We start from the raw sequence: 25,054 nt of genomic DNA on the forward strand, positions 1-25,054 counted from the left end.
ATTAAAAAAATTCTTACAAAACTAATATAGACCAAGTCCTAGGAATTGTGGTTAATTTTTTTGTAAATGAATTTTGTAATATTATAATTGTAAATATTTGGATAGTCTTGATCAAAATTATCTTTTTTCACTTGCCAAATTTTAGGTGTTTAATAAGTCAAAAATTACTTTTCTTTCTTCCTTCCTCGAATCAAGTGACGCAGGCTCATACAGAAGAGAGAGAGAGAGAGATCACACTGAGAGAGAGAGAGAGAGAGAGAGAGAGATCTGTTCAAGCAAAAAGAAAGCGATGATATTCCTAGATAAGTTATATAAATTGGGTTGCATTTGCTTTTACAAATAGCTTTCTCATAGTGATCTTCCCTTTTCAAATAATCTCCTCAGACTACACTTTAAATCTTCTTCTCTGAGAAACCCTACTACCAGCAAGCGACGTCTCGTTGTTTCTCACTCCAAAGGTTCGTCTTTTACCTTCACTATCATCCCCTCAATTCCTTCATGCCTGCATTATTTCTCAATCTTATTCATCCTACATGCATGTCACGATATAGTATCTGTATGGCGGCTAATTAATGACTCTTTTATGTTCGGAGCAGTACGAGAAACACATCATAATGGCGGCTACTGATTCGGAGCGACCGCAATTCATTGCCAAAACAGGAAATCGTAGCTCCACCAACACTCCTTTGATAGAGACTATCGAGAATGATCAGATTGTTGTGCCTGATGTGAGTTTCTAGACATTTTCCTGCATCTGAGACTGATTTAAACTTCAATTTCTATTCAAATACATCGATCTTAGCCTTCTTTTGGCCAATTAGGAAAGAGAATGGGGGTGGGTGGGACAGGGGGAGTAGGGAAAGTGGGGTATATGATGTTTTTAGTGAATGAAAGATTATCGGAAGAGATTGAAGACTGCTTTCTGGGCCAATGGAAGTATATATTTGATTGTCAGTAGTTTGAAAGTGACTTACTCAAGTACAATAACAACAACAAATTCCATCAGTATCTAATTCATTAGACTTGTTGTATTAACCTGCAGATTTACACCATTTTTTCTTGAAACTTTTGCAGAAGAAAAACTGGAGAAACTTGTTTGCATATATGGGTCCTGGTTTTCTTGTTTCAATAGCATATATTGATCCTGGAAACTGTAAGTTTCTATTTCTTGCGAGAATTTTAATTTTTTTGATATTGTGATTATAATACATAATGCATATATACCTTCAAATTTGGACCTGCAGTTGAAACTGATCTTCAATCAGGAGCCCAGTACAAGTATGAGGTATATACATTTTAGTATGTCTAATGTTGCATGTTCCTGAATTTGGTTTCAGCTCAATTTAACTTGAAACACTTGTATATGTCAAAAATCATTGTCTGATGCTTCCTGATCGGAGTTCTGTTTACTCTCAATCTTGCTTGAGATTTAGATGTCTCTTTTGAAACTAATTGAACAAACTGTATAGATAACAGTAGAAAAACACATTATTTTGCAATTAGTTTACTTAAAAAAGTTAAAACACAGTCTCATGAACAAAGATATTGAAAAAGAGAAAAAAAAATCTTGAGATTGTTTTGACATGTTTTGTTTTGGTTTGGTTTTCAGTTACTTTGGGTCATACTGGTGGCTTCATGTGCTGCGCTTATTATTCAATCTCTAGCGGCTAACCTTGGAGTTGTCACAGGTAGCTTATCGAATTGTTGGTGAAATTGATGATACTTGGTGTTTCGTCCTTGTGTTAAATAACATGATATGTTGTATGATTTTCTCAATTTCAGGGCATCATTTGGCAGAACATTGCAGAAAGGAATACCCAAAAGTACCAAACTTCATCTTATGGGTTCTTGCTGAAATTGCAGTAGTTGCTTGTGATATTCCTGAAGGTACATACTCATGTTTTCTTCTATACATGCTAAATTTCATATGATGTTCAATTTATTCACTGAGAAATTAATCTCTTTATATATACAGTTATAGGAACAGCCTTTGCGTTGAATATGCTCTTCAACATTCCAATATGGTGTGGTGTTCTTCTGACTGGATTCAGTACATTGATTCTCCTTGCTCTGCAACAATATGGGGTACTAATTCATCAACCAGACTGCTCATACTTGGAGTTTTTTTTTTATATGTTTAAGAATTGTGATATGCCCTACGACAGGTGAGGAAGCTCGAGTTCTTCATTGCCTTTTTGGTGATGACAATTGCTGCTTGCTTTTTTGTTGAGATGGGCTATGCAAAACCAAAGGCATCAGAAGTATTAAAAGGTCTGTTTGTTCCACAGCTAAATGGAAATGGTGCTACTGGTCTTGCAATTTCGCTTCTTGGTGCAATGGTTATGCCGTAAGTTTATTAAAATCCCAGCCTTTATTGTACAAGTCAAGACTCTTTTCTCACATATTTTTCTATTTGCAGGCACAATCTCTTCCTGCACTCGGCCTTGGTACTTTCGAGGAAAATACCTCGATCTTCCGGTGGAATCAAAGTAACCTTGATTTTTTAGTATAACATTGTTTTTCTTGTATGTTCTACTATTAACCACCTTTTGCTAATTGAGGAAAACAAAATTATTATGAATTTATGCAGGAGGCTTGTCGATATTATATGATTGAAAGTGGATTTGCTTTGTTGATCGCCTTCCTGATTAATGTGTCTGTTATCTCAGTAAGTGGCGCGGTCTGTAATTCACCAAATATGAGCTCAGATGATCATGAGAGCTGCAAAGATTTGGATTTGAATAAAGCCTCCTTTTTGCTTAAAGTAAGTAATAATCTAGTATTTGTGTGTGTTTTTTTAGTACCAAATTATTGGTAACTATTTTAAGTTTACGTTTCTTTGTTGTAGAATGTATTAGGTAATTGGAGTTCAAAAATTTTTGCCATTGCTTTGTTAGCATCGGGTCAAAGTTCTACCATAACAGGGACTTATGCCGGCCAATATGTTATGCAGGTAAAACACTTGTTTTTAGCCTACTCGAGACTTGTGTTATTATGTGTTTACATTTTGCATTTTTCGTAGGGTTTTCTTGAGTTAAGGCTAACACCTTGGGTTCGAAACTTGTTAACCCGGTGCTTGGCCATCGTTCCTAGTCTGGTCGTAGCAATTATTGGTGGTTCTGCTGGTGCTGGACGGTTGATTATCATTGCCTCGGTAAATTTTCTAAAGAAAATGAGCATTCTTAGATTGTTTTTTGTTGTTGTTATGAACCGGCCAAGTTTGAATTTTGTATTGACAGATGATTCTATCGTTTGAGCTCCCGTTTGCTCTAATTCCTCTCCTTAAGTTTACAAGTAGCAAGACAAAGATGGGGGAACATGCCAACTCCCTTGCAGTAAGATATTAACTAACCTCTTATCACTTTCTATTTAATAGTGTTGAAAAAGAATGAATCTAGCTTTTATTGAATTTGTTTTTATACACATTTGTTTTGAAGATTACAGCCACTACTTGGGTGATTGGTTTCTTGATTATGGGAATAAATATCTACTATCTGATATCGAGCTTCATTAAAATACTTCTTCATAATGAACTAAAGCTAGTAGCTGCCGTCTTCTGTGGAATATTGGGATGCTCGGGCGTGTTGATCTATTTAGCTGGAATAGGTTACCTTGTATTGAGGAAAAACAGGAAACCAACTCATCTCCTAGCAATGAGTGGACCTGATGGAGGACAAACGGAGAACGAGTTGAATTATGCATCGATGTGCAGCCTTCCGAGAGAGGACATCGTAAGCATGCAATTGCCAAAAAGGAGGGATGTTTCGAACATTGAATGAAGATGGATTGATGGTATAACATAACTCAACTTTTTCTTTTATATTGCTAATAAGAGTGAATGTAAGATAAAAGAAAATAAGCAATTGAAGTCTTGATTTGATAATTGATAGGGTTCAAGATGTTGCATGGTCATAACTCATGTCCTTGGGCAGGGAATTAAGCTCACTCTTGTTGAAATGCAAATATTTATTAGTTTAAGTTTTAACAAAATAATTTTTGAATCTGACTTAAGCAAGGCAGTTAGCCCGACTGTTTGGGTACCCGAAGGAATTGGGTACCTAATGGAAGAACCGAGGCGTTTTGGTCTACTAGACAAGACAGACTTAATCATTCATTCGAAAAAAAAAAATTTAAAATTTTATAATTGAGTGAATTCATATTTAATTTTTATTATTTATTTTATCTTTTCTCAATATTATTCCTAATCCATATCATAAGTTAGATGATCATTTATTTATTACGTCTTAAAAATAATATAATTTTAATATTCTAGATCTTCTTATTTTAAATATTTTATATTAATTTAAGAAACAGTTTATATAATATAATTAATTTAAACGTATCAAGACTCAAGATTTAGTTTATTTAAATAAACCCACTACCAAACAAGGCTGGCCTAGTTTCAATAACAGAAAAAAAGAAAAAGTAATAATTGTTTTTTATTTTTAAGCCATTTTAGTGAGAAATTTTTTAAAATATAAATTAGAAGAGTTTGAGAGAACAGAAAGAAAATGTAGTATATTCGTATAAGTACGGTAATGCCATTAATTCATTTATTAATAACCTAATTATCTATTACAAATGTAACATTGTTAACATTTTTTGGGGCTAAATGTAGGGCTTTTATTGAAATCATAGATAAAAAAAAAATTGTTATATACTTTGACAGAAAATTGAGTCATGATAATTTTTAAATTATAAAAAGAAAAATAAATTAAGATTTTGAGAATATAGTTTATAAGAAAATTTTAATGACCCTTCAAAATAGATGGTCTAGACTCTAGTGACATTGAATAACTCCTATTACTAAGTCAAAGTTTCCAAACTATTTTCCAAAAAAAAAACAAAATTCCAAACTAATATAATTTGAAGTTGATTTAGTTTATTCAATCATTTCTAAATTAATTTAGTTTATTATTTAAACTTACTCATCATATTTATTTAATTTTATTTTTATTAATATTATATAATTATTAAATACATTTTAAATTTATTTTTTATATATTTAAAGTAACATTTTATATAATATATTATAGTAAATCAATTTATGATGATGCTCATAAGATTGTTTGGAATACCGATGTCAGATAAGGTGTCTTGGATGAAAGTCTTTCACTTTTGTTTGGGTCATGGCGACAGTCGCTCCTAAGATCATAGAAGCAATGATGTTGATCTACATACACGTCTTGCTTTTATTGTTATATCCTCACATAAAACAGATAGAATTATGTCAAAATTAGGATACACTATGGGAAAATAAAACTTTTATTGAAGAGAAGCAAAATGAAAGGCTTTCTAAAAATTCTCTTAACTACATCCAATCTCCTACAGAAATAAAAAAGAATTCCATGCTCTTCCTTTCAGAAATGGAAGATTAGCGATTCCATCAGGCTTTCGCCCAATGCGGAAAATTTCCCTTCCCTTTCCGTAGGAGTCTGGCCGTGTCTCAGTTCCACTGATCATCCTCTCCGACCATCTATTGATCATCCCCTTGATAAGCTATTAAATCACCGACTAGCTAATAAGACGTGAGCCTCTCCTCAGATGAATTCCTCCTTTTGCTCATCGACGTGAGGAGCATGGATGATTATATTTTTAAGCGCGAACTTCGGACGAATATAAATCGCATGGATACAAGTTATGCATTAAAATGAAAAACAATTCTGAATCCACTTGTCTACAAATAAAGGTGGATGAACAAAAAAGTGTAAGTGAAGCAAAAGATGAAAGTAATTCCCGCAAGTTAAGCAGATAGTCCCGCAAATACACTTAAGGAGTTTAAAGATATTCACGTCTTGTTACCGCTAAACTAGAAAAGAAGATAAATTTTTATCATCTTTCATAACACCCTAGTGTTATCAATATTTTTTTGTGTCCTATATTATCATCCATTAATATTTTTATAAATGTTTACAAAAAATATATATAATTAATTTTAATATTAATGATAAATAACTTAATAATTAATAAAACTATTACAATTACCTTATTTTAAAATTATTAACATCTTATTATATTAATATTATAATATAATAAATGTTACCATTACTTAATATTTTTTTAATATTTATTTATTAATTTAAAATATTTTAATAATTATAATAACTTAATAATAAAATAAAAATTATTATAATTATCTTATTTTAAAAATGATTACTATTTTAATTACATTTCTATAATCTTCTTGGTTATACTTTTAAAATATCATTATGATATGTCAAAATTATTATTTTTAATTTAAATAAGTTTTTTTTAAATGGTTAATGCAAAATGATATAAATGATAGTCGTTTAAGCTTAACGACAACAACATTTGAAATGATATAAATGATTATAAATGATAGTCATTTAATTTGAATAAAATGACTTTGACAAATATATTTTTTTAAATTTCATAAATATTAAAATAGAAATTAAATATAATTAAAGCTATAATAATTATTATTATATTATATAAAATATAAAAAATTAAACATTTGAAAGATATCTTGATCTACCTGCTGAACTATACATTTGAAAGATATTTTTTTTCTAGGACTTCCAACATGTACAAAAGTTGTTTATCACACTCATTGAATTAAGTGTAAATGTCTAGCCTTTTTACTCCTTCGAAGATATTTTATACATCACTAATTGTGTGGTATTTTAATAATCAGGCATTGGTTGCATTAGGGTTGAAAACAGGGGAGTGTTACAATAACTAGCAGAGACTTTTAAGTCCCCAGAAAGGTAATTTCTTTTAAGTGCTTGAATCTTGCATCTTAAAAACAAGTTTTATTCTCTAATGGTAAAAATTAGGCCATAAGATATATTTCATATATGTTTTATTTGATTCATCCTAATTTTACATGATAAAACCTTCGGCTTGATCTGGATCTCACACCGTTAAAACTACTCTTTAATTTATTTTTACGTGGTGAATTTATTCTTTTAATCGTATCAAAAAATAAAGCGATGAAAACATAGACTTTATAGTCAACCTCATAAGTAATATTCTTGTCGAATCTCCTCTTCGATTGAGATTTTAATTTGAGGTTGAACATAGATCTTTTTAACTTCTTCAATTAAGAATGACATCAAGACTAAAGATTCGTTATCTATTTTTTTTTAAATTAGAAAAATAATTAAGGCGTGTGAATGTCTTAATTAGAGATTCTTTTATGAGTTCAGTGTTTGGTTACGTGTAAAAAAACACTAAAATCACTTTGTTCCGCAACTCCCCGTAGGTCTCTATTTTAACAGTCTTGACCTTTAGAAAAAATATTATTACACTTCACATTTTAGACACTTGAAACTTAATTCTATCGTGTTAAGCCTTAATACTAATGATGTATCTTAGAATAACAAAAACCATTATATAATATAAATACACAATGAATTTTCAAAAAATTATCATTTAAGCATATTTAGACATAATAATCATGACAATCATTCATAATTCATAGGCATTAATCACTAAGTGAAGCATTGAGATCATATAAATATATACATCATGAATATATTAAAATAAGTACATTATAAAAAAATATTTAAATCATAAGTCTAATAATCATTTTAGACATTTTTCTAAACATAGACACTTAGAACATTAATAGACATGCATTAAAATATTAAATTATAGTAAGTGTAGAAATATACCTATTATATATATATATATATATATATATATATATATATATATATATATATATATATTTCTATGATTTTTAGAGCCTTAAAACAAATTAAAATAATTAAATGTAAAAAATAAAATTATGATCAAACTGGTCCTTTATTAATAAAGAATAAATTTTAATCTTCATAAAAAAATATTACTTTCTTGATTAAAATTAATTTTTTAATTATTTAATTAATTAATAATAAATATCAAATAATAAAAGAATAAAAGAAAATAAACAATAATGAACATAAATGCTCAGTCATGCAATTTGCGCCAAAATTTTAATTTGGGCTTGTGAACCAGTAAGTTTGGTCATAACTTAGCTTTGGTCAGGAATTCAGAAGTCTTGGGCCAACGGGTAGTTGGTCAAAAACAGGTCAGGACTTAAGTGGGTTTTTGCTTCTAATCTCAAGGGTTAAAGTTACGGGTTTCATAGTCAAACAAGATAACTCAACCGATAACTCATTCATAGTTATCGGTTTTATTTTACAAGTTTATTGGTTAACCTTTTTTTACCGGTTAAACGGTTCAATTTTCGTGAATTATTTTTCAAACGGTTTAACGGGTAAATTAGTAATAATTTAATCATATAAATATATATTAGTTATTTTTGTAAATATTAGATATATTATAAATAATATTTAATAATATATATTAGTTTTTTTATTTAAATTATAAATTTTAAATAATATTTAATAATACCATTATGAATTATACGCATCGAACAACTACGATAATTGAAGGTTCAACGATTTATCTCTAACTAGAGATGATAATGTGTACCCGTATACCTGATATTCGTGGATGCCCGATGATCATGTTCGGGTATTTTAACTCGGGTTTGGGGTCGGGCATATGAGGGTAAAAAAGTACCCGATCGAGTTCGGATCGAGAATGAAGAGTGTGCGAAACTCAAACCCGATACCCGTTTATATAAATAATAAAAATAAAATGTTTTTTATTAAGATTAATATGACTTATCAAATACCTCATGTGACAAATATTATATTAAATACATACACTTCAGTTCTCAAAAGAATTATGTCTCTCTTTGGTACTCTTTAATAATTCATCTTTAACTTTTTTTTAAAATAAAAAATGTTATTAATTTTATATTCTTCATCTTCATTTTTTTTTTTTACTTTTTTTTAATTTTTATACTAATATTTCTCTTCAACCATACAATAGAGTTATTATCTTCTTTAACATCTGCAACATAAATATGTAGGTAAAGTAATTAATGTTTTTATTTATTTTTTAATATTTTAATTTACTAATTTTAAAATCATTTATTATTTAATAAAATTATGGTTTTTATTATCCAATTTATATATATATTCTTATAAAAATTTAATCGGATAATGATGTACCCGACGAAACGGGGATAGGATATGAAGAGAGGTACCCGTCAGAGTCGGATAATAAAATGATAATCGAGTTTATGGATGAATACTTAACTACCCGACAAATAGAGTATTCATTGTCATCCTTATCTCTAATTAGATAGTGAATCAAGTAACCGCTCTTATTCTGAGAGTACCTGGCCTAGAAAATATTTTGTAATCACTATTATGTAGGATTAGTCATATTGGATCCTCGGTTACTTCTCTTGTCCTCTCTCACAAGAAAATAGGCAAAATAGTGATTTTAAAAAAAAATAATTATTCAATTTTTACCTGGTCTTGTTCTCTTTGGGTTTTTTAAAAAACCCACCCCAAATCAATTTTCCAATCAATCACATCACTCATTTCATTAACCAAATACTAAAATACTCTCTATTTTAAATTATTATTTTTTATTTTATTAATATATATCAATACCCTTTAAGTCTTTTTACCAAAAATAATCATTATCTTCTCGAAATCATCACCAATCATTACCTTTTTCCCTCTTTAGTTTTTCAAAAACCCCAATTCGAACCAGGCCTAGGTATGAGTAGCAGAGCATCCAAAATCAGGATTAGTACACGCGTGGTTGATGTTAATGATTATGTTTTATTAATATTTAATTAATTAACGAAATCATAATATTTAAATAAATTGTTATTATTCTATAAAATAATAATCCCTAATATCTCTATTCTTTATACACAGCCAAAATATTCTTTAAATAAAAGAAACATAGTTAGACAAGTGATTTGATTGAGATATTCATATTTATTGAAATTAAAAATGATTTGACAGCATACTAATTTTTTTATTTTAAATTATCTAATTTATCTATTTAAATATGATATAAAATTAGTTTTATTATTCCTAAGAATTTACTTCGATAATCATAAGTCAAAACCACGTGAAAAGGAGTATTTTGTATATTTTATTGAATAATATTATTTTAATTTAATATTTATGGCTAACTGCCGTACTTATTAATTTAAAAAAAACATAAACACTGGGCGAAAGTCCATTATCATGAAAATTTAATTATCAAAAAATAAAATATACAATTACAAGCACTCCACTCTTTTATTTAATATTATAAACATACTTCAAATCACATTCTTATAATCTTTTAATTAGTTTACTTGCTCTTATTGTGTTTAGTTAATTTTGTATTGCCCGGATTCTATCGAGCTATATTAATATTAATATTATATATTAAAACATTTATTGCAATTTGCAAATAATAATATATAATGAAGGAGACTGCTCATCTTCTTTCAAATAGAATAATACTCCAAGATAGAATCAATTATTCCTTATATACTACCTTAGTGAGACAAATATTTCAATAATTAATAATAATAGAAATTAATATACTCAAATAATAACCTACCTAACTTAGCAGGTGTGAATTGAATCAAATTACTTATATATATTTAAATTGAATTTGATTGTTTTTAAAAACATTAACATTCATGACTCAAACCTTCATTTTCATAACAATAGAAATAAATATCAACAATTGGACATTTAAAGTGGAGCAATATCTTATATTAGAAAATTTTGAAATAGAAAGTTACCATAATTATACATATTCATTACATTGATATTCATGATAGACAACAAACGGAAACTAGATCATAGTTATATAGCATATGATATCGATCACTCACGTTGATATATATAATAATAGACTAGCTATTAAAGGACCCAAAAATGGTCCGGGATGTAGACTTGAACTCATGACACTGAGGACATGATAACATTTTATTCAAGAAAACTGTCTAATAACATCATATTCAATCAAGAGGCGATGCGAATGGAGTCGTTGTTGTTCTGATTCTGGGTAGGCAAGGGGAGATGGCCCTTGTCTTGTAGGCTTTTGACGGTCTCATACAAGCTTTGTTTAACCGAAGTAAACTCTAAGCCAATGTCTTTTAGCTTTTGGTTCGAGAACTTGTATGGTTTCACCCTAGGCTTCCCATTATCTTTGCACCTGCGAGTAATTAAACAACATGATTATTGTTAAGTGCTGACATGGGTATTGGGTGATCATGACACCATCAATTGCTTTCGGTGCTAAAGGGTTTGAGGGGTCAGAAAACTCAACCAATCCATTTTGTATAATAAAATAATTAAAAGCTAACAACTTTGTATGAGTGGCTGTGAAGAAGAGGAATGTAAGAACAAGTTCATTGGTGGTGGTGGTGGTCTACCAACAACTTAGACTAAAACATTTTACCAAACTGAAAGAGAAAGATTAAATCCAATGCATGCGAAAATCAATTCATTCTAGACTTGCTTATAAGATTTCAGATAGAAAATTTGACAATTACAAATATACAATGAATGGACCCCTATTTTACTATCCTTATTATAAGAATCAAATATCAAATGGGGGTGGGTTAATAATATTTAAATGTCATATATATAATCATTGGTATCTTCTAAGAAATGGATAGTAGTAGGTAAACAAGAAGAGAGTCTAAAAGTATGGACCTTTGAAAAAAACACGGTGAGGTGGTAGGTGGGACATCTTCAACTCACAAGTGCTATTTCTTTAAATATTATATAGAGTCTTGCCACAAATGTACACCAATAATAATAAACAAAGTTTATATTTTGTCTTCGTGGAAGGCCAATTCTAAGAAATTGTTGGTACATATTTGTTTCTTACTAGTCTCCTCTTTGTTGTTTTCTGGTGAACCTAATCCAAGGATTTTATTTATCTATATATTAATTAGATAGATCAATAATTAAACTTACCCATAAACCAAATTGTTTTCCTTCTAATATGATATGCAAACAAATGAGGACCCATCAATCCACCTAGCTATAAATCAATTATTAATAATAATAAAAAAAAAAAAAAGACTTACTTGTTAGGAATAGGATACTCAGGGAAGAACTTAGCCAAAATATCCACCACATCTCCACGGTGAAGAACACTCTCTGCACATAGATAACGTCCTGAAGCAGAAGGAGATTCGTAGACGAGAATGTGTGCCAATGCCACATCTTTAACATCCACATAAGCCTGGACCGAGTTTGCATAAGTCTTGGTTGAGCCAGTTAGGTACTTGAGGATATGGATGATACTAGCATTTGGAGTTGGTTGCAATAATGCACCAAGAACAAGAACAGGGTTTATAACCACTAAGTCTACTCCTCTTTCCCTTGCCTCATCCCACGCTGCTTGCTCTGCCACTGCCTTTCCATAGCAATACCAATTCTACACATTTTTTTGTTACAAAATTGTTATGATTCAATATCTTTTGAGAATGGTTATTTAGATATGTATATGTTTTACCTTGGTCAATTTGCAGAATTCCAGATCACTCCAACAACTCTCATCAACAACTGCATCAGGTGCCCGATTAGGATCCATTGTAACAGCTCCAATAGATGATGTGAACACAACCCGCCTAACTTTTGCTTCATCTGCTGCAATGATTATATTCTTCGTCCCATTCACTGCTGGCTCAACCATTTCCTCCTTCATTTTACCACTCAAACAATTTAATACATAGTCCAGTGTAACCTTATTTGAAATCATTTGTATTTAAAAAATTCCAAACTACCATTAATTCTTTGAGATTTAATTGAGATTTGTTCAAAGATAAAGATCATATAAATAAATCAAACCCTTAATGCTCTAGATTCATGCTGTCCACTTTTATTAATTTTATGAATTTTCAATGAGGAAATGGTCCTTTTTTCCTATAGTGTATTTCCATCATCTTAAGATACCATGTCTTAAAAGATATGTCTATTCAATAATAAAAAAAAAAAGGGTCTAAACATATAAAATTCAAAATGATAACATAAAATAAGGGGAAAAATCAAAAATGTTTGAAATAGTACGGAAAGAGAAGAAAATTTGCAAGGTTATTTGTCAATGTTGAATTGGAATATCTCTTCATTCACTCAACAATCCAGCTTAGAAGATATATACAATTCTTTGGAATTGATAAGGCTTAAATTAATATTAGTAAAAATGTTAATAAAATAAATAAATAAATTTCTTAAAATATACTATTAAACATAGAAATTATTTATTTTTATTTTTTAAATAATTCATCTATTATGAAAATAAATAAAAGTCCCAGTTAAACATAGAAATTTAATTTAATTACAATATCTTTATAATTATGATTAATATAATCATATTATTAATAATTAATCACCAATTTTAGAAACTACAATTACTTCATGCATGCCAGCTCGATAAACCATAAATTATTTATAATTTAATAAATCTCAAAAAATCGAAAGAGTAAAGGTGAAAAAGTAACTTACAGGATCGTCAGTTACAGGAGACGCGGTATGGAAAACTCCGTCGCAGCCGCTAATCGCCGAGTGTAAACTCTGATAATCGAGAAGATCGGCTCTACATAGAATCAGCCTTTCACTAGCACCTTCCAGCTCTCTCAAATGGAAATTCTTAGGATCATCTACGATTTCAAACACACATGCAATCACATAAACAATCGCACAATCGCACAAATAGATAATAAATCGATTCTGAAATTAGGTTATTCCGATTCGATTACCTGGATTTCTCACGGTGCCTCTTACGGTGTAACCTTTTTCGAGAAGTGATTTGACGAGCCAAGAAGCGATGAAACCTCCGGCGCCGGTGACACATACGGTTTCGCCTGAATGAGATGGCATGATGTCGCCGGAGAGATTTGTTTGGATTGCGGTTATAGATGTAGAAATTGGATTGAAAGAAAGAGAGAGAAGTGTGAAATGTGCTTTAGTGAGAGGATGTAGTTTCTAATTGTTACGCACTAGTGTTATTTATACTAAAACGTTTCACCTACCACCAGCCATAACCTTCTATAGAGAGAAGTAATAAGACACTTTACCCTTCTTCTTTTGGATAAATAAGTAAATTAGTCCTTATTTTTGTATTAATTTTACATGTATCACATTTTAGCCTACAATTAACAAATTAGTTGTATAAACAAAATCTTGTAAGTTATGCATAAACATTTCATTGTAAGCTTGGTATAAACCTTTTGAAAATTTTAACTATAATTATCCTATTATATCTCGTCTTCAAACTCCTTGAGGTTCTGGGTTCGAACGGATAGGTTCCTTTGTTGTGTGTTATTTGTTCCCCTCACATAGAGGGGCAAAATAGTCATTTAAAAAAATTATTGTTTTGTTCTTTCCTATGAAAGGGAACATAAGATTATCCTGAATAGATCTGCTGGAGTTCGAAATCGTTTGATTAAGCGTATTTGCGGGTTATGTACGTAATCAGCGAGAATTAGTCGCACTTTGAAAAAGAAGAGACCCAACGTTCATATATATATATATATATAATATTATAAACAACTAAAACTTTGGATTTTAAATTTTTTTCTTCACTTGATTTGGAATAAGATGGGTAGTTGGATGAGAGAATTTGAGGATGTTAATTTAATTTTCATATTGTTATTAATTTGTGAATTAAGAAAAATATTTTAGAAAAAATTAAAACAATTCATTTTGACTTGATTGTTAAAATATGAGGTAAACATAAGTTCATATTATATTAGGTATTTTAATATTTGGTATTGACATTAATGTATCATTAGAAGATGTCGTCACTACTACTCTATGAATTCAATAAGAAATAATCGTATATATAAAAAATAAATATTCATTCTAGATTTGAAAAAGAAAATGTAAGAATAATTCTTTTCTCAAATATTTTAGTTGGTGGTGTGAGGAGTGCAATGTGTAGATATTGAATGATTAATTGAATCTCTTTATTAGAAAGGTTGAAAAAAATATTGAAAATATCTAACAAAAAATTGATTTTTTTTTTTTTAATATTTTGAAAAAAATACGAAATTATTTGTAAGATAAATATATAAGATTTTTAAAATTCGGTACATATTTATATTCCAAAAAATAAAATTTATTTCATTTTCTAACTAAATTTGAATCTCTAACTCTAAACTTAGACTTATATTTTTTTTTATAATCTTAACAGATTTATTTTTTCTAAATATATTTAACGTTAATTTAATTATAAAAATTTAAATTTTAAAAATTAAATTAAAATATAATTCAACTTTAATATTATTCGATATTATGTTAACGGTGTAATCGATATTGTACCGAAATTGCGGTATACTGTCAATATGTATGAACGGTATATTACTTGTATTATTCCAAGATTTCGGTATACCGAAATAATGGTATAATTTTTTCTATAACAAATTTTTTGATAATGTATACGATATGGATAAAAACAATTACATTATTCTTCTGTACCCGACCCACATTTGTGGTTGAGTTTATAAAAAAAAAATTCAACCATAATCAAACATTATTTCAAAACATTATTTCATGAACTTTCTCATTATTCACGTTATTTATTTTATTATCCAAAATATTAAAATATATTATATTTTAAAAATATATATTTTATTATTTATATTAATACTCTTTAAAAATATTTAGCAAAAATATTCACTTTTTAAAATTAACACTCAATAAATATTTTTTTGAATACTCCAAAGTTTATTTATAAAAACCCCTACATATTTGTTATACAAAAATAAATCATAGAGAACATTTAAAAAAATATATATTTTGATATGATGACTGAGTTTGTATTTCTAATATCACATTCATACTATTAATTAAACTCATTAACATTTTTTATTTACTTACATCAAACATCAAATTATGAAATATTCTATAGTATATAAAAGAGCTCTTTTTTCATAAGTATATATATGAAAAACAGAGCTCTTTTAAATGAGTATAAAGACTTTTTTATTCTATAATATATAAAAGAGCTCATATAGATCATATAGAACATTGAACATAGAAATAATAGTTTGAGTTTTAATAGAGTACAAAGACTATGAGGTGGTCATTTTTTCTAAGGAGTTTCTGTTTATTAATGTCTTGATTTTTATACATTTTAATTTTTGATTTGATAGATATGATATGATGTTATGTTTAGTTTTGTTATAGACTTTCTTTTTTCATAATAGGTGGACCATTGAACAAAATTAAATTGGTACTCAATTGGTAATTTGAATCAATTTAAAGTTCAGTGGATTATTTAGTACTTTCGTACAAGTTATATGACTATTTTATCCTTATTGTTGTAGGTATGGAAAAAAGAAATTAAAGGGAGCGGTTGAGATTTGAAATATAACCATAAATCAGAAAATTGTCCCTTAGTGTTAGTATGAAATCATCCTTTTCATTTTTACAATCACTCTAATTTAAATGTTATATTTTGTTTGGATGGTTTCTTTAATTGGGTTAAACTTTTATATATATATATATATATATATATATATATATATATATATATATATATATATATATATATATATATATATATATATATATATATATATATATATATATATATATATATATATATAAAAGCCAACCTAACAGAAACAAAAGAATTACAATTCTATCTAAGATTTTTAGAGAAGTTTTTTATGGCTACGGTTTTTTTATTTTTATTTTTTTTATCATAAGAGTGTACCTTTTTTTTTTCAATCATTCAGATTTGAGTTGGTGTTGTGTTTAGTTCGGTATGACAATTTATTTAGTCGAATTTGATTTGTCATCTCAGATTTTTATAATTCGAATAATACTCTTAATTTTTTGTGGGTCGTCCGCTAATTATATCTTTCAATAATGTTGGTGACAATTGTTGTTTTTGGCACAATTAGAATCTAACATCGGAAGATGATGAGAGTGAAAAAAGTTTCTAAAGAAATAAAAGAAACTATTTTCACAATTAGAATAGAATCTCACATCGAAAGATGATGGGAGTGTGTGAAGTTTCTTAGTGTGTAAAAGAAGCTCCCTCCTTTTGGTTTAGTGCACTCAATACTTGTATCTCTTATTTCTTATTAATTGATAGTCTTAGTGCTAGGAGACGTTGACAAAATTTTGGTCAAACTCCATTATCAAATTCTTTTAATGTGTTCTTTCGTTTGTTTCTTCTTTTATTCTGTCAGGTTTTTCCCAACAAGTGGTATCAAAGCCGAAGGTTCGTCCATGGCATGACGGCTGAGTCTTTAAAAAAGGCATCAATTCATTCGTCATCCTAGACGAGGACACCAATGTCGAATTTGAAGTTTGCGGTGGAAATATTTGATGGAACTGGGCATTTCGGCATGTGGCAAAGTGAGGTTTAAATTGTCTTTTTCAGTAGGGTCTAGATGCTGCTATTGAGGTCGGAAGGCAGATGGTATAGAAAAAAAAGAATGAAGTATCATGAGTCGATTGGCGTGCGGAACAATTCGATCGTACATGTATAGAGAGTAGAAGTATTCCGTGAAAACGAAACTTCTGCACAAAAATTGTGCTAACATTGGAGGACAAATTTCTAAAGAAGAGTGATTAGAATAAGCTCCTTATGAAGAAGCGGTTGTTCCAGTTTGATTACTAGTCATGTACTACTATGAATGAACATATCACTAAGTTTAATCAATTAGTAGCAGATCTGTTAAACCTTGATGTGAAGTTTGATGATGAGGATTTGGCTTTGATGTTGTTATCGTCCCTCTTGATGAATTTGAACATTTAGAAACAACTTTACTTAATGGGAAGGGAAATGTTTCTCTTGATGTTGTAATTTCTATTTTATATAGTCATGAATTGAGAAATCATGACAAAAGGAAAAACAAAATAGCTACAACAGATGAAGCATTGGAAGCATTGGTGGTCAGGGGCCGTCAGCAAAACAATTCAAAAGGGAAAGGAGGAAAATTCGAAAGTAAAGTTGCAAAGATGAATGTGATTTCTGTCGTAAGAAAGAACATTGGAAGATTAATTTTCCAAAGTTGAAGAAGAAAGAGAAAGATTATGAACATTCAAATGTTGCAGAAAACAAAGGTGATACAGATTCAGAATACTCTTTATTGATGTCACACACAACATCACATCCTGACACGAGGATATTTTACTCAGCCTGCACTTATCATATGACACAAGCGAAAGTGGTTCTTTGACTTTAAGGAACTAGATGTTGGAGTTGATTACATGGGATATGCTAATACATATAAAATAAAAGGGATATGTTCAATCAAGCTGGGAAATGATGACGGATCCATTAGAATTATCAGAGATGTTCGGTACATACCGAATATGAAAAAGAATCTCATTTTTTGGGGGGCCTTGGAGTCAAAAGGTCTACATGTAAAAATGGAAAATAGAATTCTTAAGGTAATCTCTAGAGCGCTCGTAATGTTGAAATTTATCAGGAATAGTAATAATTTGTATTACTATCAAGGTAGTACAGTTAATGGGACAACAACTATATCAATTTCCGGGAGCAGTAAGGAATTAGAGGCAACAAAGCTATGACATATACGATTGGGACATGCTAGTGAGAAATCTAAGCAAACTCTTGTCAAGCAAATATTGCTGAAAAGTACAAAAGTTTGTAAATTATATTTTGTGAACATTGTGTTCTGGGAAAACAAATTCGAGTAAAATTTGGCACTGCTATCCATAACACCAAGGGTATTTTGGATTATGTGCACTCAAATGTCTGAGGACCTACTAAGACCCCATCTCTTGGAGGTAGACATTATTTTGTTATTTTGGGTGATGATTTTTCCAAAAGAGTATGGGTGTTTACTATGAAAAACAAAGATTAAGTGTTTGAGATTATTCTTAAATGGAAAACTCAAGTTGAAGACGAGATAAGAATAAAGATCAAAATTCTTCGAACTAATAACGGTGGAGAATACAAGAATGATCCATTCTAGAAGTTATTCCAAGAGTGTGGCATAGTTCGACACTTCATAGTCAGAAAAACACCATAATAGAATGGAGTATCAGAACATATGAACATGACATTGATGGAGAAAGTTCGTTATATGTTGTCTAATATTGGGTTAGACAAGAAAATTTGGGCAGAAGTTGTGTCATACGCTCAACATTCGGTAAATCTCCTACCATCATCTGCACATAGTGGCAAGACTCCATTAGAGGTATGGTCTAAAAACCTGCAACTGATTATGATTTTTTGGTTCTACTACATATTATCATTTAGTTTAATCAAAATTGGATCCACGGGGAAAGAATGCTCTTTTATGGGAATTACTACGAGAGTTAAAGAATATCGCCTCTGGTGTTTGGATGCAAAGAAAATCATTATCAATAGAGATGTTACTTTTGACAATTATTCAATGTTGTATAAGGTAACACTAAACAAGATTGATTATACTCTACAACAGGTGAAGTTTGAGCAGATAAAGATAAGTTTAACTATAAGTGACTCTCCGACGACAGACGAAGAGTCAAATGAGGAAGATGTTTCGACACAAGAACATTCACAATAACGTGAGTTAATTGTTGTGAACAGACCAAGACGAGTTATTCAAAAACCATGTTGGTTTGTTGACATGGCGGCCTATGCACTTCTAGTCACAAATGATGTTCCATCCACTTTTTTAGATGTCATTTAAATGACTGAAAATAGAAAAAGGAAAAGTGTTATAGAAGATGAGATGCAATCTCTTAAAAAGAATGAGATATGCAAGTTGATGCATCTACTAAAAGAGAAGAAGGCTATTGGTTGTAAATGGATCTTTTCTAAGAAAGAAAGATTTCCCGAAAAATTTGATGTTCTCTACAAGGCAAAATTGGTAGTTAAAGACTACACTTAGAAGGAGTTGATTATAATGAAGTACTTTATCTTGTTGTTAACACTTTTCCATTAGAGTTTTGTTGGCCTTGGTAGTGTAGATGAATGTGGAGCTAGTTCAGCTAGATGTGAAGACCGTAGTCTAACACGGTCATTTGAACGAGAAAATCTACATTTATCAACCAGATGGATTCAAAGTTGCTGATAAAGAAAAACTGGGTTTGCAAGTTTAACAAATCATTGTACGGGTCGAAGTAATCGTGGAGACAATGGTACAAACGACTTGACAAATTTATGATGGAGCACAAGTACACAAGAAGCAGATTCAATTCATGTGTGTATTTGCGCAAACTGCAAAATGAGTCTTATATCTATCTACTCTTGTACGTTGATGATATGTTGATAGCATCAAAGAGACAATATAAAATTGACAAATTAAAGACTCAATTGAGTAAAGAGTTCAAGATGAAATAAATGAAAAAAACCAAATCTAAATATTGCTTAGATTTGGTAAACATATTCCGCGTTTGAGTCGGCGTAGCGCCAATTGGAAACACTTAAGAACTATTTTTTAATAATGAAAATTTGTATTGATATTGTGTCAAGGTGGAGATTTGTTGTTTTTGACACAATTAAAATCCCACATCGGAAGATGATGAAAGTGATAGAAGTTTCTTAGTATATAAAAGAAACTCTTTTCATAATTAGAATAGAATTCCACATCGGAAGATGATGGGAGTGGGAGAAGTTTCTTAGTGTATAAAAGAAACTCTCCCCTATTTGGTTTAGTACACCTAATACTTGTATCTCTTCTTTCTTATTAATTGATAGTCTTAGTGCTCGGAGACGTAGACAACATTTTGGTCAAACTCAGTTATCAAATTATGTTAGTGTGTTCTTTCGTTTGTTTCTTCTTTTATTCTGTTAGGTTTTTCCCAACAAGTGGTATCAGAACCGAAGGTTCGTCGTTGACATGGCGACTAAGTCTTCAAAAGGGGAATCAATTCCTTCATCATCCTGTACGAGGACACCGATGTCGAATTTGAGATTTGCGGTGGAAATCTTTGATGGAACTGAGCATTTTGGCATGTGGCAAGGTGATATTCTTGATTGTCTTTTTTAGCAGAGTCTAGATGTTGCTATTGAGGTCGGAAAGGCAGATGGTATAAAAAAAGAATGAAGTATCATGAATCGATTGGCGTGCGGAACAATTCGATCGTGCATGTCTAGAGAGCTGAAGTATGTAGTGAAAAACAAAACTTCTGCACAGAAACTGTGGCAAGCATTGGAGGACAACTTTCTTAATAAGAGTGATCAGAATAAGCTCCTTATGAAGAATCGGTTGTTCTAGTTTGATTATTAGTCAAGTACTACTATGAATGAACATATTGGCTTTGATGTTGTTATCGTCTCTTCCTGATTAATTTGAACATTTAGAAAAGACATTACTTCATGGGAAGGGAAATGTTTCTCTTGATGTTGTAAGTTCTACTTTATATAGTAATGAATTGAGAAAGCAGGACAAAAGAAAAAACAAAATAGCTACAGCAGATGAAGCATTGGAAGCATTGGTGGTCAGGGACTATCAGTAAAACAAATTAAAAGGGAAATGAGGAAGATCAGAAAGTAGAGTTGTCAAAGATTAATGTGCTTTCTGCTGTGAGAGATGACATTGGAAGATTAATTTTCCAGAGCTGAAGAAGAAAGTGAAAGATTCTGAAGATGCAAATATTGCAGAAAACAAAGGTGATGCAGATTCAAAATACTCTTTATCGATGTCACACACAACATCATATCCTGACGCGTGGATATTAGACTCAGCCTATACTTATCATATGACACCAGTTCAAAAGTGATTCTTTGACTTTAAGGAATTAGATGTGCAGATGTTTACATGGAATATGCTAATACATATAAAATAAATGGGATAGGTTCAATCAATATGAGAAATGATGACGGATTCACCAGAATTATTAGAGATATTCGATACATACCGAATTTCAAAAAGAATCTCATTTCTTTGGGGACCTTGGAGTCAAAAAGTCTACATGTGAAAATGAAAAATCAAATTCTTAAGGTAATCTATAGAGTGCTAGTGATGTTGAAAGCTATCAAGAATAATAATAATTTGTATTACTATCAAGGTACTACAATTAATGAGAGAACAACTATATCAATTTTTGGGAACAGTAAGAAATTAAAGGCAACAAAACTATAGCATATGCGAATAGGACAAGCTAGTGAGAAATCTTTGCAAACTTTGTCAAGCAAATATTGCTGAAAAGTACAAAAGTTTGTAAATTAGATTTTTGTAAACATTGTATTATGGAAAAACAAATGCGAGTAAAATTTGGCACTGCTATCCATAACATCAATGGTATTTTGGACTATGTGCACTCAGATGTCTAGGGACCTACTAAGACCCCTTCTCTTGGAGGTAGATATTATTTTGTTACTTTTGTTGATGATTTTTTTATAAGAGTATGGGTGTTTACTATGAAGAACAAAGATGAAGTGTTTGAGATTTTTCTTAAATGAAAAACTCAAGTTGAAGACGAGAAATAAAGAAAGTGATAGAAATCTTGTCTTGAAATAAATTACAGAAATATATATAAAATTATGTTACAATAAATGAATAAATGAAATATATGAAGAACACTATCACCGAATAAATGGTTAATTCGAGACATATGTTTAGTACATTTACCTCAAAATAGTTTCATCGTCTCCCGTTTATGCTGAAACTTATCGCATATGGTTGTTTTTCAGGGTACAATGAATCCCGTAGTTATTAAACAAGAAGAGGACTTTTGAAATTCTAGAATGAGAAAAATTAAGGATGAAGTGGTTTGAAATTAGAGATGAGGGATTTTATATTGTTGAAAAGATAAACTTTCATAAAATAAAATCAACCATTAATTTTTTATCCAACGGTTGACCTTGATTGCCTCTTCATTTCCCTGTATTTTCTCTTAATTAGAAAATACACGTCACTTGATTTTCTAAATTGTTAATAAATTGATAGCAATATTATCATGAAAGTTACGACAATTAACAAAATTAAATATATTTAATTTGATAATTATTTTAAAGTCATTAAATATTAATTACACAATTAACAAATTATTTATAATAATTTAGTTATTTGGATCAAATTTTACTTTAATTCACGTTTGAATTTTATTTGATTTTCATTTGATATTATTTACCCAAATTCTCATTTCCATTCATTAATGAAATTTATGAATTAGTTTAAAATTCCAACAGAAAGATCAAAATTCTTCAGACTGATAACAGTGGAGAATACAAGAATGATCCATTTCAGAAGTTATGCCAAGAGTGTGGCGTAGTTCAACAATTCATAGTCAGAAAAACATCACAAAAGAATGGAGTATCAGAACGTATGAACAGGACATTGATGAAAAAAGTTCGTCGTATGTTGTCTAATGCTGAGTTAGACAAGAAATTTTGGGCAAAAGTTGTGTTATACGCTCAACATTTGGTAAAATGTCTACCATCTGCAATTTATGGCAAGACTCCATTAGAGGTATGGTCTGGAAAACTTGTAACTGGTTATGATTTTTTTCATATTTTTTGTTCTACTGCATATTATCATGTAGTTGGATCCACGAGAAAAAAAATGCTCTTTTTATGGGATTTACTACGGGAGTTAAAGAATATCGCATCTGGTGTTTGGATGCAAAGAAACCCATTATCAGTAGAGATATTACTTTTGACGATTATTCAATGTTGAATAAGGTAATATCAGACAAGATTAATTGTACTCCGCAATAGGGGGAGTTTGAGCAGATAAAGATAAACTCGATTATAAATGACTCTCCAACGACAGACGAATAGTTAAATGAGGAAGAGGTTCCGACCCAAGAACCTTCACAACAATGTGAGTCAATTGTTGTGAATAGACCAAGAACCAAAAATCAGGTCGGTTTGTTGACATGGCGTCCTATGCACTTCTAGTCGTATTTTCATATGTTAGTCGAAGTACTGAAAATGAAAAAAGGAAAGGTGTTATGGAAGATGAGATGCAATCTCTTCAGAAGAATGAGATATGCAAGTTGATGCATCTACCAAAAGGGAAGAAAACTATTGGTTGTAAATGGATCTATGCTAAGAAAGAATGATTTTCCGAAAAATTTGTTGTTCGCTACAAGGCAAAATTGGTAGTTAAAGACTACGCTCAGAAGGAAGGAGTTGATTATAATGAAGTACTTTCTTTTGTTGTTAAACACTCTTCCATTAGAATTTTATTGGCTTTGGTAGCGTAGATAGATTTGGAGCTAGCTCAACTAGATGTGAAGACCGCATTCCAACATGGTCAACTAGATGGATTCAAAGTTGCTGATAATGAAAAATGGGTTTGCAAGTTGAACAAATCAATGTACGGGTCGAAGCAATCGTCGAGACAATGGTACAAGCGACTTAACTAATTTATGATGGAGCACAAGTACACAAGAAACATATTCAATTCATGTGTGTATTTGCGCAAACTACAAGATGAGTCTTATATTTATTTACTCTTGTACGTTGATGATATGTTGATAGCATCAAAGAGCTAATATGAAATTGATAAATTGAAGGCTCAATTGAGTAAATAGTTCGAGATGAAAGACATGGGAAAAACAAAATCTAAACATTGTTTAGATTTGGTAAACATATTCCTCGTTTGAGTCGGCACTGAAGAACGCCAATTGGAAGCACTTAAGAACTATTTTTTAATAATGAAGATTTGTATTGATAGTGTGTCAATGTGGAGATTTGTTGATTTTGGCACAATTAGAATATCACATCGGAAGATGAGATGGTGAGAGTGAGAGAAGTTTCTTAGTATATAAAAGAAACTCTTTTTACAATTAGAATATAATCCCATATCGGAAGATGATGGGAGTGGGGGAAGTTTGTTAGTATATAAAAGAAACTTTCCCTATTTGGTTTAGTACACCCAATAATTGTATATCTTCTTTCTTATTAATTGATAGTCTTAGTGCTCGGAGACGTATGCAATATTTTGGACAAACTCCGTTATCAAATTTTGTTAGTGTGTTCTTTCATTTGTTTCTTCTTTTATATGTCAAGTTTTTCCCAACAACAATTTCCCGAGTCCGTATTCATCTCCTTCTTTGCAACAAAAATGATGAGGTTGTCGGATCTTGAATTATTTTTTATTTTTCTTATAATGAGTTTTTGTAATCTATCTTTAATCTGGTCTCTTTTTACAATGATTTATATGGGTTATAGTTACTTTGATCATATTCGTAGATTGTTAGTTGTCATTTGGTTGACTTTTTTTTGGCGTTAGTTACCAACCCTCGGGATCAATTTTATTGTCGCTCAGAATTCTGAGTAAAAAATTTTCGAC

The 25,054-nt window shown here is 30.2% G+C and overlaps 2 protein-coding genes across 2 annotated transcripts; one reads left to right on the top strand and one right to left on the bottom strand.

Annotated features, from left to right (window-relative positions):
* Positions 1-318: 318 nt before the first annotated feature.
* Positions 319-3,979, top strand: LOC124920475 (metal transporter Nramp6-like). The gene is made up of 14 exons (XM_047460971.1): positions 319-458; positions 597-728; positions 1,075-1,153; positions 1,245-1,285; positions 1,610-1,688; positions 1,783-1,887; positions 1,976-2,085; positions 2,166-2,347; positions 2,420-2,489; positions 2,591-2,764; positions 2,849-2,953; positions 3,023-3,154; positions 3,240-3,335; positions 3,438-3,979. Exons 2-14 carry the CDS (start codon positions 615-617, stop codon positions 3,777-3,779), a joined length of 1,629 nt encoding a protein of 542 aa, XP_047316927.1. The 5' UTR covers positions 319-458; positions 597-614; the 3' UTR covers positions 3,780-3,979.
* Positions 3,980-10,577: 6,598 nt separating this feature from the next.
* Positions 10,578-13,818, bottom strand: LOC124920476 (cinnamoyl-CoA reductase 1). Its single transcript, XM_047460972.1, has 5 exons — positions 13,595-13,818; positions 13,341-13,495; positions 12,352-12,537; positions 11,921-12,273; positions 10,578-11,037 (listed from the first exon to the last, which is right to left on the bottom strand). Exons 1-5 carry the CDS (start codon positions 13,713-13,715, stop codon positions 10,845-10,847), a joined length of 1,008 nt encoding a protein of 335 aa, XP_047316928.1. The 5' UTR covers positions 13,716-13,818; the 3' UTR covers positions 10,578-10,844.
* Between the last annotated feature and the right edge of the window lie 11,236 nt (positions 13,819-25,054).

The sequence above is a fragment of the Impatiens glandulifera genome, chromosome 1 (assembly GCF_907164915.1).
Source record: "Impatiens glandulifera chromosome 1, dImpGla2.1, whole genome shotgun sequence".
Classification (NCBI taxonomy): Eukaryota; Viridiplantae; Streptophyta; class Magnoliopsida; order Ericales; family Balsaminaceae; genus Impatiens; species Impatiens glandulifera.